Raw genomic sequence first — 15,592 nt, forward strand, 5'->3', positions numbered from 1 at the left:
GACAAGCAGTCAAGAATGAGTACTTACTAAAAAAAAAAGCACACATAATTATTTCTAAAATGTAAAACAAAATATATTTTGAAGTGTATGACCACAATTTATGTTTATGTTTACAAATACTGGAGTTTTAGAATTGAATAGCTTTTTGTCAGTGTTCAAATATAAAATTCAGGCAGGGGGCTAGTTGAAAGTGAATGTTCTAATATCTCCTGCATGCCCTAGAATTCCCTGGCCAGTGCAGGACTTTGTGCACCAACTGTATTCACCAGCAGAATATATACAAGGTTTGTACCAAGTCTAGGAAAGTAGGGAGATCTAAGCCCTACTAAGTACTGCATAAAATGACTTGTGCTGCTGTGATGAGCATCTATGGGAAGATGCAAAATTGGAAGAATTAGTCAGATTTCCAGGAAATCTAGTGTCTGAATATAAGATTGCTGAATTCTGACCCCTTTGCCATTTACCTGAGTGGTAGATGCCGATATCAAAACAAAGGAGAGCGCCACATAAAAGGATCTGTTCTGCTCTTGTAGACGGAGATTTAAGCAGCAGTGAGAGTGAGCAATGTGTGAAGGGGAAGCCTGGCACTCTCAGTCATAGGGATATTACATTGTATCTTGCATTGTTCCAGGGTGCAGCACAAGAAAGAACAAATAAGAGGTGAGATTCAATGCCTCATCTGTTTTGTCACATGGTTGAGTCTAGTATGCATGGCTTGATATTTTCTGGTTAGTTAAAGATATAAAGATTTTATAAAAATGAATAATGATGCTGAATTATGACAACATTCTCGTGGAATTTTTGAAGGGTTTCTCTATACAAATGTAGTTGTCATCAACTGGATGTTAGTAGGTTGGTAAGGTGTGTGCATGTGCGCATGTGTTGGGGGGTACGAGCATGGTTTTGCAAATGTTTACAGTATGAGGTGTGTTTGAGTATGTCTTTGGAATTAGATGTGTGTATGCTTATGTATGGTTATTTGTGGAAGTATACTGAAGATCTGCCATCAGAAGGTCACTTTTTTTCACAGGGCCCCATATAAGTTTAACCCTTAGGGCCTGCTGTACAATACTAAACATTATAACATTGTGGCCACCTACAGTCACACTACCTTTTTTAACCTGATGGCTACCCTTTAGGTGAGTTAGTAGGTTGTTGTATGTTGATGGGTTGCTGGGTGTGTAAATATTTGTGTGCATTGATTAGCAGGTGTGTATGTTGATATGTTGGCACGTGTGTGGATTGATGGCTGTGCATGTGGAAAAGCATACAGTAGGTGTGTGGATTGGTAAATTGTGTGGATATACATGCAAGTGGGTTGAAGATGTATGTGTGTGCTCTTGGGGTTTGGTTTATATTGCCAGAGGTTTCAGAAAATTTGCTGGTGTGTTTATGTGCATGTGGGTGGTTTGGATTATGCGTAGGATGTTTATAGTAGTGATGAGGGACATATTGCAAAGAAGTACTAAGTGGCATAAAAGTTGGGAAGAAGGGTAATTGGAGTCACATATAAAAAAGGAGTCATGGAGTAGGATGGAAAGAAAGGGAGGCTTGTCAAGATTCTGGTATCCTCTGATATGATCTAGCTGAGAGTTGTAGTTAATCTATAGCTGTACATGCTCTAATCCAGGGGTCCCCAACCTTTTTTACTTGTGAGCCACATTCAAATGTAAAAAGAGTTGGGGAGCAACGCAAGCATGAAAAAAGTCCCTTGGGGTGTCAAATAAAGTCTATAATTGGCTATTTGGTAGTCCCTTTGTGGACTGGCAGCCTACAAGAGGCTCAACTTGGCAGTATACTTAGTTTTTATGCAATTAAAACTTGCTTTCAAGCTTGGAATTCAAAAATAAGCACCTGATTTGAGGACCCTGAGAGCAACATCCAAGGGGTTGGAGAGCAACATGTTGCTCGCGAGCTACTGGTTGGGGATCACTGCTCTAATCTATACAAGTATACTTATTTATGTTTCATTGTTGGAATCCAAATTTCAACATCTCCTAATCTTCTTCTAACTGTATGTGCATTAACAACAGCCCCAACCAATTCTACTCCCAATTTAGTTGTGGCTAAATAGTTTTTGTATGTGGTGGGCAACAGGATCCATGGCACATTGCAATGTTGTGGCTATTCACTGCATGAAGAAGGATACAGAATTGCCCTGAAAATCAGGCTGCACAGTTAATTTTTAGAGCTTTGCTGCCTTTTTCTCTCTCTCTCAAAATACCAGATGCTAGTGGGAGGAGTGGGTAATATTTTTGCTGTGATTTATTCAATAAACAGCAACATGCTAAGCTGACACCCAGGTTCAACTGCACTGGTCAGCCACAGTTTATAAAAGTACATTTGTGTAGAGAGAATGCATAACATTGTCTGTTCAGCAGATACGGGTAGGCATTAGAACTAGAGCCTTACGCATCCATAACTCTCAACCTGCTTCTCTGTCTGGACCATTCACTTACATAACAACTGCTACCTTTAACATTAGACACTTTTACAGAGTGGTATCTTGTCTGCCCTGCAGGTAGAAAAGATAAGCAGTAGAGCTGGGAGGAAGGGAGGTGCGGATGTCTATCTACTGTCTACATGTCACATAGCCAGTTCTAGTGGGCATTGTTGGGGCAGACAAAGGAGCTCTTTGAAAAAGTGTTTTATGTCAAAGGAAGCAGCAGCATGTGTACTTAGTTTTGGCTGGGGAGACATAACCACACACATGCTTTGGAGCAGTCCAAATGTACTTGTATTGGAGCAGGATGGTTGTAAGAAGGAAGCCACATTCAGCACATGAACTGAAGCAGAAGTAGGTATGTACTCTTAAGTATGGGGATTTGAATAAAGGGATCAGTAGTCATGTACTCTATGGGACCCAGGAAAGAGAAGAAAGTAAGCATATTGATGCAAAAGGGAGTATGGTCTTGTAATAGGTGTATGGTCTTATAACGGGGCAGAATATACATTTTGCAAGTTGCAGCGTTGTGGGCTGTAGTAGGGTTAAATGTTTTTGACAAGCTGTGAGTTTGCTCTACATATTTCAGTTTTCTTGCATACTCTCCGTGGTTGGTAACTTGGCTCCAGATGATACTGAAAAGGAGGATCATAAGAATTCACAGCAAATCCATGTTAACCCAATCCCCAACAGCTAACATTATGTAGGAAGTCAGGAGAATAGAAAGAGAGACACCTTAGATTACAAACCCTGCTTTAGTTTAATGATTATTCTCTGTAATGCATGCCAAATCTTCTGCTATATTAAAGTAAAATAATAATGATTTGTCACAGTGTAGATGCGTTACTTACAGGTGTAGTAAAAGTGGTTGATTAATTTTATGTGGGTGGGTTAACAACATGGATAATCAAATGAATGTTACTAAAATTATTAAAATAGTATATGTCACCAAATGTGAGGTGGAGAAAGTCCAGGTGCTCATGCAGGTTGGAATGTAGTCCAAATTAAATAATGTTTATCAAATGATCAACAGCCCTCTAGAGGAACCATACCCGTTTTGTGCCTAGGGCACACTTACAGTAATCATAGTCTACAATGAAGTGCCCCTAGGCATGAAATGCATAAGGCTCCCCTAGAGAATTGTTATTTCTTTAATAAATATTATTTAATCTGCACTACATTCTGTGTGTTGGATGCATTGAGTACCAGCCATTTTTTTTAACCTCACCTGCTATGTTACTTTGTCCCCAAAATACTACAGCAAAGTACTTGGAGCAAAGTAGTGACCAGTGAGGAATTTCAATTACAATTTCAATTACTCAGTAAGTGCTTGTCTCATGACAGATTGTAGCATTCATATAAAAGCTACATAGATAGAAATAGAGAAGTTCCTACAGACTGCAGTGTCTTTATTCTCATATGATAACATTTGCTGCTTCCAGGGGACACTTTATTGATCCTGGTATATGCAGGATCAGCAGCATTCTGCAGTATGGCAAATAATGGCACATCACTTTCAATACTAAAGAATAATCTGAAGCATCAAATAAACAACAGGCTTTTCAAATTAGTGTAGAATAGCAGACTTTACCCTTGTTAGCTTGCATAAACGTTTATCTGATTTTGTCTGATACTTAATGAGTCTGCCATTGTAATTAGGTTCTGTACATTGCACACTAACCAATCTGGTGTAACCAATATTTTGTAAAGCAAAATATAATAAATCTTTAACAAAAAGAGTAGAAGTCAGAGTATAAACATAATTAAAATATTCTGTAAATGTTAGCAACTGCAGTGGCATCAAGCATCATGCTGGGAAAGACATTCTCTTTTATTGTTTGATGACACGGTCAACAACTCCGACACCCTAAAAATTATTCATTTTGCTCAAGTTCATTTAACCTTCTGTGTAATAAATCTCTTTTAACTTCAAATGGTTTAATATTATGTGTATTATCCTCGTGTAATTAGGTGTATTATCCTCTGAGTTAGGTGTATTGCCCTGTTTTTGCACTGATCATTTTTAGACACTACTACAGTATTTAATCTCTCACTAGTACTGTATTTCTTAAATAAGATGCACGCTTATGCTTATGCCAGCGTAAAAAAAAAAAACGACACCGGTGTAAAAGCCAGACGCCGGTGCCAAAAAAAATTTTTTTGGGCGAATCGAAACGCCGCAAATTCGCCCATCACTACTTGCAGAAGCATTAGGGGGTTAGTAGCAGGGAGTGGGGCTGGGTCTTCGGGACCCACAAGGATCAGGGCCCAACTGATTGTTTAATAGTGTCCCATCAGCTGAGTTCCCCTTGGCCCCACTTTCCTAAATATTCTTTAAAGTATTTCTTCTAATCAATAAATGTTGGCAGGGCTGTTTTAACCCTCAGGCAGCTGCTCAGGGCCCACTGATTTGTGGGGGGAACACAGTGTCCCTTATGCCCTACTTACCCTTCCAATCCTCTTTTCTTCCCTAGGGGCTGTGCCTTCCACTGTGGAATGCATGGCCATCTTGGGGTGTTATGGAACAGGCAGCCAGAAAGAGAGTTTGCCAAACAGCACAAAGAAAGAAGAAAACTTTGCCACTGGTATTCTGCTTGTGCAAGTGTAAAGTAATTCTTTCAATCTACCCACTGTTCTTACTGGCATGTATGGAGTTAATGGAGTGCTCATCATTGGTAATTTTTAGCTGTCTTACTGGCACATATAGTCACAAACAAAATTATGTGTACCACTGTATACCACTGTTTTTCAAAATGTTATTTTATTGCAATGAATTCTCTCCTCTAGTGGATGTGCTTTTCTAGATTCATCATTTTCCCCTTTGCTATTTATGGTTTGATATAATTCCTTCTTGAAATGCATGTACAAAGTTAGCCATGTTGTAGCACTTATAAACCAAATCAATTTTTACACCCCGAATTTGCTCAATTACAAACCCAGGACAGCCAGTTATGCCTTGACTAGTCTCATTGAACCCCAGCAATGCACCCTGCTGAGCCCAGAATATAAATCAGGTGTCTTACAGAAAATACAGGAGAACAGTAAATATGGAGCACAAAATTGTTAATAAATGAAATAAGTAAACATTTCAACAGTTTTTTAGTTTACAATATCTAAAGAAATGAGACACATATAAAATACATAAGCCTATGTGTTACAAATAGTTTTATCAATAGTTTTATCAACATCAATACTTGGATAACAAATTCTATTGTTTTTATATAAAATCTGCTGTTTTTTATTCTGTGCATGTTGAGCATATAAAATCTATAAATTCTTGTAATACAGCAGCACTGTAATAAAACAGTAAAATAATTAGAAAATTAGCATTATTAAAAAAATTATATGTTCAGCTATTACCTTTATTGCACAGTTGAGAAACTTTACAACATCTCTAGTGAGGGATTGCAGGCAAGTTCAGGTAGTATAAAATGTATTTTTTTGCTCAGCCAATGCATTAAAGAATATTTATCATATTGCCACAAGGGCTAATTTTCGTTCAAAGACTATTTAAGACCAATACAGTATCTTAATACAAAATACAAAAAATTACTAGTAATTTAGATAGTTCTCTTGAGTTTCTTTATAAAATACAGGGATGGGACCTGTTATCTGGAATGCTTGGGTCTTGGGGTTTTCTGGATAAAGGGTATTTCCATAATTTGGATCACCATACCTTAAATCTGCTAACAAAAATATCCACATTACATAAAGCTTCAATAAGGATTAATTATATATCTTAGTTCATATCAGGTACTATTTTTACAGGAAAAAAGGAAATGATTTTTATAAATGTGGATTATTTGATTAAAGCAGAGTCTATGGGAGATGCCTTTATGTAATTCAGAGCATTCTGCATAATGGGTTTCTAGATAAAGGATCCCATATCTGTACTATTAATAATGCTTTTAGTTTAATATATAAAGAAGAAGAAAAAGACATTAGAGGATAAATTTATTGAACTCATTCATGTTGAACAATGGGGTATACTGCCCCTTTAAATGCTGTTTTCACGCTGGTGTAATCATATTAATAGTAATCATAGGTGAACATACTTTGGTATATTATGGAATATTAAGGAATATCTAACCCCACACATTATTTTTCAAAACATCTAAAACATGCACCTCTTTCTAACATAAGCCCAGTTAGTTTGTCTAAGGTTATACATCCATAAACCTACTCTAATCATAGATATCATAGAAATTTTTGCATTTGATGGGGTTTGCTTTGCCAAAAAGAAACATTGTAACATTCCACTTCATGACCAGGAAGGTAAGCATTTAAAGCAACCATTTTAATGGTCTCTGTGGTAAAACTCTGTCTTAGTTCTCACAGGTTTGTATCTTCAAAGATGTACAGTATAAGGGTGATGTTTGCTCTTTACAGTGACACAATATGGATTACAATATGGAATACATTTAAAATACTCTTTTGAAAGAGGTTCCAGCAAGTAATAGTACAGACAGATGGCAGAACTGGATGGCTTGCATTGATTTTTAAATTGGGAATATTTTATTTTGGTTGTAAATAATAAAATATATTTCATTGTTATTCTATTCAATGTACTTGTGTGAACATGGTCTAAACTCTATGGTATTTGAGGCACAGAGAAGCACATCACATATTTGGTGTGGTTTGGTAAGCAAAAGCACATTCAGTTTACAAATCTTAAAATATAAAGTATTTCTAGTGTTCTGGCTGCTTCCTGTGTGCTTATATATCTCCTACCTTCCAATAAACTTTCTAAAATAACTTATTTGATGAGTTTGTTTTACTTTTCCCTGAAGCTGGTTTAAGACTATTCAGGTGTATGAAACAGCTTTGTTTTTATCTACTCTGTTCATGCATATTAAGAAATCTTTTGGAGCTCTTAAACATCCGACTTTGACAAATACTGTAAAGATCTGTAAACATGACCTGCTGTAATAGCAAAACAAATACCATGTATGTAAATCTGCATTTTAAGAAAGTTTTTCACATGACTATGAAGATTTGCATTCATCCAGGTCATGGTATAGCTAATATAAGTAATTCTAAAACAACTGAACTTGCTGAGTAATCATTGAAGACGTTTCACTACTCATCCAAGCAGCTTCTTCAATTCAACTGGCTGGTATGGGAAGTCCTCTGCATATAAGCTTTTCCACTAATCCAATCACAATGGAACACTGTAACTCTTCAGAGAGGTGACATCTGAATTCACAGAGGTGTTGATTCTGGCAAATTACTGTGATGGGATTACCAATGTGTCATGGAACTCCTAGAAACAGGTGCTACTTGTGAAAGTTGCATGAATGGTTGTGTGAAGTGTTCTGAAAGTGCCAGAGGAAAAAGATGCAAGAACAGCATTGTATGTAGCAGACAGGTGGTGTCAAAGGCCTCTGCCTCTGTTCAGGTATGGTTTCTCCACCTTGAAATGAATCGCCTCTTTCATGCCTCTTTCAAACCAGCAGTCTTCTTTATCCAAGATTTGGACATTGCTATCTTCAAAGGAGTGTCCCTTGTCTTTTAGGTGTAGAAAGATAGTTGAGTCTTACCCTATAGAGTTTGCCCTCCCATGCTGAGCCATTCACTTTGTGAGCAGATTTTTTGTCTCCCCAATGTATAGTGCACTTCTTGGTACACTGGACTGTGTATACCACATTGCTTTGTTTTTCTTTAGGCGTTGGATGCTTTTTTACATTTTGAAAAGTGTTTTACACTTTAAAAAGGTTTTCACATTTTAAAAAGTTTTTTACAATTTAAAAAGTAAAATATTTGATCAGGGATTTCTCAAATGGAAACCATTTTTGTATTAATGCACTTTTGTATATACTGTAACAGTGCAATTATGAAGCTACTGAGCAGCCACCTCTGCTTAAGCTATCATACCTCAGTTACAAAGACCTAACAACCACAGTACTTAAGTTCTTACTTAAGCTTATTACGGTACATTTTAGTGGTCTGTTTTATGATTTAGCCTTTCAAAATGACTTTTAGACAGGACTGTATACACAGTCAGGGGTCTTTGTTCACAGAAGGCAAATAGGCAGCAGAGAAAATTCATATGCACTATTTTTATTGCCATTCCCATTGCACATGCCAACTGCTTTGGTATAGCTATGCATTTTGGGCATCAAATTGTTCAGTAGACCCTTGGCACCAATGCGGGCAATTGCAATATTTTTAGGCGATTTTCACAAATGTCATAAAACTGCTGCCTTTAGCATAACTCTGCAGTATGGTAGTTTGGAGTAGAAAGACATAATTATCTATTTTGGATTCATCAGAATGTGTACTTTACAAAAATATATGGTTTTGGGGGGTCTTTGTATTGCTAGGCAGTCTTGTGCCACATAACACGCAGTCGAGGGTCTTTGTTCACAGAAGGCCAATTGGCAGCCGAGAAAATTCTTATGCACTATTTTTATTTGGGGTCAGCATATGCCAGCAGCTTTGGTATCCCATGGGAAGACACGCAGAGGCAGTTCGGGGAGAATGTCGCCCAGAAGAAGAGGGGATTAGTCGACAGGCGACTAAATCTCCTCGTGTGGACTAACCCTACCTGGGTTTTTGCCTTTTTAAAATGTATTTATTTAATTTCCCTGCCTCTTCTGTTGCCAGACAACAGCTCAGTAAGTCTGACTGACTACTCTCTAAATTGTTACACAACATGATACATGTTTCAGCAACATCCGAGGAATATCAGTAATTTATGTGTCATATATATAAGAGACTGGAAAATACTTTATTTTAGGTATAGTATTTTTTAAACATATGAGCTAGAAAGAATGTTTGGAAGGTAAGCTACCCCTTTAACACAAATGGTTGCTGTCCTTGAAATACTAACATTGTCATGTAGGCAAGGTTGAATTTGCAAACATATCTGGAAAAAATTTCATAAAGTTTATCCAGGATACTACAGCAAAATATTGTTGTTGGAAATCAAGGATCAAGTAATATGATGAAAGGGTCAATTGTATTTGATCAGTTATAGATGTTATATAGACCAAGAATATTTCTTGACTTGTCTCAGGTTGCACTACCTCTTTGGTTTGCTTTGAACATGATGTATTATGTACAGTATATTTAGAGGCCTATTTTCTTATTTTTTGTGGTTGAAAAAAAACAAAAAACACAAGCACCAAGGAAAAAACTATGACAAAACTTGTGCAACTTTTTTTCTCGAATGCTAGCTAGTAGCTTATTTAAGAAAAAAATGTAACTGAATATTCCTTGTTATGTTTTCTCATAAAAAAGTCTCACAACAGCGATAATGATATTTTCAATGAGGCTAAAAAACTTGAATGTTTTAATGAACCAGGAAAATAAATATATAACCAAAGCTGTTAGAAACAATTCCTATTGATCCTCGCCAGCTTTTACTTGCCAAGTTTTTTCTGGAGACTTTTAGAGGTTTATTTTAACTTGAAATTTGATAAATCGGACCCTTAACATTATTTTAATTGTTTTCACTTTGTTCTTGACTCTATTGTACTAAAATATTTGAGCATTTAATTAACATATTGAAATGCTAAAGAAACACTGCCCACTTGCATTTATACTGCTGCATATTTTGAGCTTTATCTTCAAACATTGCCAATGGTGTATATATTATATATATTCTATAAGCATAATGTGTTACAGTTGCAGGAAGCAAGAGTTTGACAACATAATCGTTTTGCATTATATACTATCCATAGCATTAGCAAGATACCTAACAGTTAAATCTAATAATTTAACACACAGGGGACACCATAACCAATCAGGGGTTACAGAATGAGACAGGAGTAAATGTCCATATGCAGGAAATTTTTTTTGTAATGTTCTTAAAAAATAATTGCACAAATTTTTAAAATAATTTACATTTATTTGCATAACAATATCATTATATATTACTTTTCAATTACTATTAATTTTGTTTTCTAGAAGAATATGGACACAGATGATCCCCTGTTACAAGATGCTTGGTTTGATGACAATGAGGATAATGAATCCCTCAGATCACCAGTTTGCACTAGCTGCCATTTAAAATCTAAGCCTTTAAAGGATGTAATTCCTGCTTGCGGATTTTGGAACATAGTAGGATGGATTTTTACAAATGCTTATTGTGCAGCATTCTTGCTGACCTTAGGCTGCTTGGTTCCAATAGTACTCTCCATTGTAATGTTCATTTACTATCCTACTCTAGATATTGACATTTCCTATAATGCATTTGAAATTCAAAACCATGAATCTTCTCAGCGCTTTGATGCACTCACTCTTGCTCTTAAGTCCCAGTATGGAACTTGGGGGAGAAACAGAAGAGATGTAGCAGACCTTACATCTGAAACATTGCAGAGATTAATCTTTGAACAGCTGCAGCAGCTCCACCAGAATGCCTCTAAGCAATGCACTACTTTGAGAGTAAAACGCAGCTCCACTAGGCACAACACAACACATAGGATTAATGTTACAAAAACTGAGACATCAATGAGCATTGCTGGAAATCAGTCACGTCACTCACAAGGAGTTTCTAGAGGGGATTCTGCAGGTAATTTTGTGACTCCAATTACCCAAAGCCATGTCCATTGGCGCATTGAGCTTATATTTTTAGCAAGAGGAGATTCAGAAAAAAACATATTCACAAAAGAACGCCTAATGACTATTCACAATATTGAAAGGAAGATCATGGATCATCCACACTTCAGAGAATTTTGTTGGAAACCTCATGAGACTCTAAAGGATCTTCCTCTTGGATCTTACTCTTATTGCTCACCACCCAGTTCCCTTCTGACATATTTCTTCCCCACTGAAAAAGGTGGGAAAATCTATTATGATGGAATGGGTCAGGACTTGGCTGATGTTTATGGTATGTTTAAAACAACACAAAACAATAAACAAGATGGGGGCTGATTTATTAACTATTGTTACGTTTTTAGGAGCGGCATAGACAAAACATAGTTTTAGATATAACTATACATTCACCACTATTTTTTTGACAGTTAAATATAATTGTCTAAGCCATTTATCCCCTATGTTATTTGCATCATTAATTAAAATTTGGATCATTGTTAGTGCTGTTTGCTGACTGCTCAAATCAGTTGAACATTGAGATAAATCTATTAACTGTATCAATACGTTAAAATCAGTACTCCACCCAAAAACAATTTTGTGCATAGTGAAAAGAAATTTAATTCTAGGCAACCATCCAATATATATTAGTTACAGTTTATGGTAGTTTTCAAGTTGTTTGAAAATGTATTTGGTAGTGAAAGCATTTTATTTCTTTATGCAAAAAAAACTATGGAGGAGGACCCCTTTAAGACTTTCTGATATGTCTGGGATATTTCGCTGAGAGTCACAAAAAATGCTGTAAAATAGATCAAATTGGTAGAACTCCTCCTGGGCAGTTCAATCTACAGAAAATCAATAAATATACTAACTGTAAAACAAAATCATGTGTAACCGGGTGTGACCTCATGAGAGAAATAATAATATTTGGTTAAAATGCATGGTGTCTTACAATGACCAATAAGAATGAAAGGCGAAACAACCAAATATTTTACATAATAAATAGGGCATGTAGCTAAAGGACTTTATAAATATTTTCAAAAATACATACTTTTTAACCTTAATGAAACCAGACTGAGCACAGAGAAAGGAGTATAAGTCAAACAGAGTACAGATCAAAGCTATATGTATTAAAAAATAAAACAAAAGGAAACTTGTGCTCACTGCTATTTTTTAAAACATTTAGTGGGGGTGCAATGAGGCTGCGAACACAAAATTCATATAGACAAATACAAGAGGTCCTTCTGCACGCAACCTCACATTAATATATCAAGGACATTGAGACATTTTGTGCCATAAGCTACTAAAAATGCCCTCCCCTTTAAAAAAAAACAGGGATTGTTTGTTCATATATTGTAATATATTTAAGCTGGCCAAAGTACTCCCTGGTCTGGCCAGTCCTACACCTAACTTTCATCTGGTTCATTAAGAATTCCAATACTGTAGCTGGAAAGGTGGAAGCTACAGCATGGAGCAGGCCACTTCTCCTGTATAAACTATAACTAAGGGAAAGTTGTGTTCACCACTAATTTTCAAAACATTTAGTGGGGTGCAGTGAGGCTGTGGGGTTGGAGCATCTTGGCCACTGTTTCACAGTAGTGAGTTCTTTACAAGGGTGTATGTATTTATGTTCACATTTGTACTTGAGACCATATGCAATGAGGCTGTGACCATAAAATTCATAGAGACAACTGCAAGAGGTCCTCTGCGCTCAACCCACAATCAATATATCAAGGACATTGAAACATTCTGGGCCATAAACTACTACAAAATGCCCTTTACAAAACAGGCATTATTAAAAAACAAACAATTTTTATTTAACTGTAAAATCCCCCATAAAAGACTAACTCCAAATTATAATTTTCACATTGAAATTGTGCAAAACTGACAAATTGTTTAAAAGCAATTAAAATATAATGTTGTCCTGCACTAGTAAAACTGGTGAGTTTGCTTCAGAAAGACTACTATAGTTGATATAAACAAGTTACTGTGTGACCATGGGGGCAGCCATTCAAGTTGAAAAAGGAGAAAAGGCACAGGTTACATAGCAGATAACAGATAAGCCATGTAAAAGAAAGCAATGGCATTCTACAGAGCTAATTTATTGTTGATGAGTTCAAAAAAGTTCAACCTTTTTGTCTAAGGCTAGTCAGGGCATACATAGCAGGCACCCCTAGGCCCACTGCCATTCATCGACCCCGTCCCCTCCCCTTCCTTTGTGCAGTTGCGCACATTTTTTTGAATCAGGTTCAGAGTACTGGGGATTGGTACACAAAACTATTGTATCTCCTGCGAATCTCCAGTACTTCTAAACCAATGTGGGTGTGGTTGGATGGCATGCCGCCCCCCCCCTAAAATTCTGCCGCCCTAGGCCCAGGCTTTTTGGCCTTTCAACAAATCTAGTTGTCGCAGGCTGAGAACCCACTCCTCTGCTGCATGATTTGCCAGCACCCGAATACTATGCCTCGGCTCGAGTGAAGACAAAAAGCAGTCCAAAACTGAAGATTTTGCATTTGCTGAGATCCTTATTGTCTGGACTAAGTGAAACCTGCCTAACTGCTAGTTGAAAGTGAAAACAAAGACGCATTTGAAGCCTCTAAAATGCCTCAGAAAGGAAAAAAAGCAATTACATTTGTTTTACATGATCTGCCTGTGATACAGAGACATTTTGATTACTACTTTATATGCCATCCTGCAGCATGTAGCGTATAATCCTGAATTTGATACCTTAGCAAACCTTCATAACTTTCCCACAACAGATGTTAGACTTACAGACCATTAATTCCCAGGTTGAGGCCATAATTCCTTTTTTAAAAATTGGAATTATACCAGCTTTTTACAGCATATTGGTACCATAGCAAATGAAAGGGAGTATGAGAAAATCAGTAAAATAAAGTGTGAAACATGTTGTAATGTCAGAAAACATTGGGATGGTCCAAAAGAGTAGATGGCTCCCTTAAATTCTGTAAAGGTATGTAAGGTCAGTGTCAGACCTATTTTATTTTGGTATTGAGCGACATGGTTAACATACCAAATACTGTTTTATTCTGTTTGTGAATGCTAGCATTTACTAATATTAGTGAACAATTTATAAATAAACACAGTTATTGGATCCTTCTTTATGCATGTATACATAAATATAAACATACATATTAATGTACTGTTGTATTAATGTGTTCTGTTATGTACAGTAGATGACATATTCTGGCATTTCAAATTAATATTTATAGTTGCATTGCAGGTTCGTTAAAGCTGGCAATGACCCATCCTGAATTTTACTGGTATGTGGATGAAGGACTTACTACTGAAAATCTCAAAAGCTCTCTTCTTCGCAGTGAAATATTGTTTGGTGCACCACTGCCTAATTATTATTCAGTAGAAGATCGATGGGAGGAGCAACACAGGAAGTTTCAAAATTTTGTCACTTCATACATTAATATATTGTCAAAAGAATCCACAAGGTAAAACATGCAATCTATGCTTTCTTGTATTACTTAAATTATTGGGGTATATTGCAGAATATGGGATTGCACTGTATACACCTTTGGTAGGTGTGGTGCTAGGATTATTGCAGGATCTTAAATTTCATTGTTGCACAATAACTGCTGGGAGATGAAATATGAGGTGCATGTTCCAGTGGTTTAAGTAAAATTCAGATTGTAAAGTGTGTGTGTGTGTATGTTGTATGTCATAATTTTATACTGCAGCCACTGGGGTCTCGAAATACTTACATTGGCAATGATAGTAGGAGTAATATTTATTATAAGAAATGCATATTTGTAATGTAAACTGTATTGTATTACACTTTTTTATTGCTTCTGATTTTGAAGAGCTATCCAGCAGTGGCTGGCATAAATTAATTATACTACTCATTCTAGCATTCATTCAACTAGTTGTAGGTATGAGACCTATTAAACAAGACATTAACTTCTGTTTATAGAGTTCGGCTCAGCCTAGAAATGTACAGAAACTGTGCATATTTGAAACTAAAGATTTTTTTAAGGCAACACAGATCTTACTATAACTGTTTAGGTAAACAAAACCCCACAACACTGTACACTAAAGCAAATTCTTTACAGGCCTGGATTGTACATGCCAGAGGACCTCTAAGCTCATGTGGTTATTTGCACGAATGTCTGCTTAAGTTGAATTATCTCCCAAAGATGTAATGGGAGGATCGCATTTGTAAGAATGGCTGTATAACTAATGCAAGCAGCTGTCCCCAGATCAATAATAACAGAGGGCTCTGAGCATATATAATTAGTTGGAGCTGAAATATATGCATGTTAAATAGCTCTGTGAGCCAAGCAATATAATAGTGTGTTGTCATAAATTATTTGATTCAAGAATCCTTTCACAGTTTTCTAAGAAACTATTGAACTACACCAATGAGAAACTGTAAAAACAAAATTGTATAATGTGCAACTGCGTGTAAATAAGCCCATCTAGAATAAGCTGGCTTGTAGCTGTTTTTAATATTTATTGGTAGCAACTGGTGTGTAAATACTTGAATTGGCAATAATTACAGTTACATACTTAAATCTAGTTGAAAAAAGACAAAGTCCATCAAGTTCAAACCCTCCAAATGAAAACCCACCATCCATACACACACCC

The 15,592-nt window shown here is 36.4% G+C and overlaps 1 protein-coding gene across 1 annotated transcript in view; it reads left to right on the forward strand.

Annotated features, from left to right (window-relative positions):
• Positions 1 to 442: 442 nt before the first annotated feature.
• The window catches only part of LOC108697560 (protein dispatched homolog 3), a 102,039-nt gene continuing 86,889 nt past the window's right edge, over positions 443 to 15,592 (forward strand). The window contains exons 1-3 of the mRNA XM_018227707.2: positions 443 to 660; positions 10,355 to 11,276; positions 14,220 to 14,439. Coding sequence (XP_018083196.1) covers positions 10,361 to 11,276; positions 14,220 to 14,439 — 1,136 coding nt within the window. The 5' untranslated portion in view covers positions 443 to 660; positions 10,355 to 10,360. The remainder of the gene's footprint in view (positions 661 to 10,354; positions 11,277 to 14,219; positions 14,440 to 15,592) is intronic.

This window comes from Xenopus laevis, chromosome 7S (assembly GCF_017654675.1).
Source record: "Xenopus laevis strain J_2021 chromosome 7S, Xenopus_laevis_v10.1, whole genome shotgun sequence".
In the NCBI taxonomy this organism is placed as follows: domain Eukaryota; kingdom Metazoa; phylum Chordata; class Amphibia; order Anura; family Pipidae; genus Xenopus; species Xenopus laevis.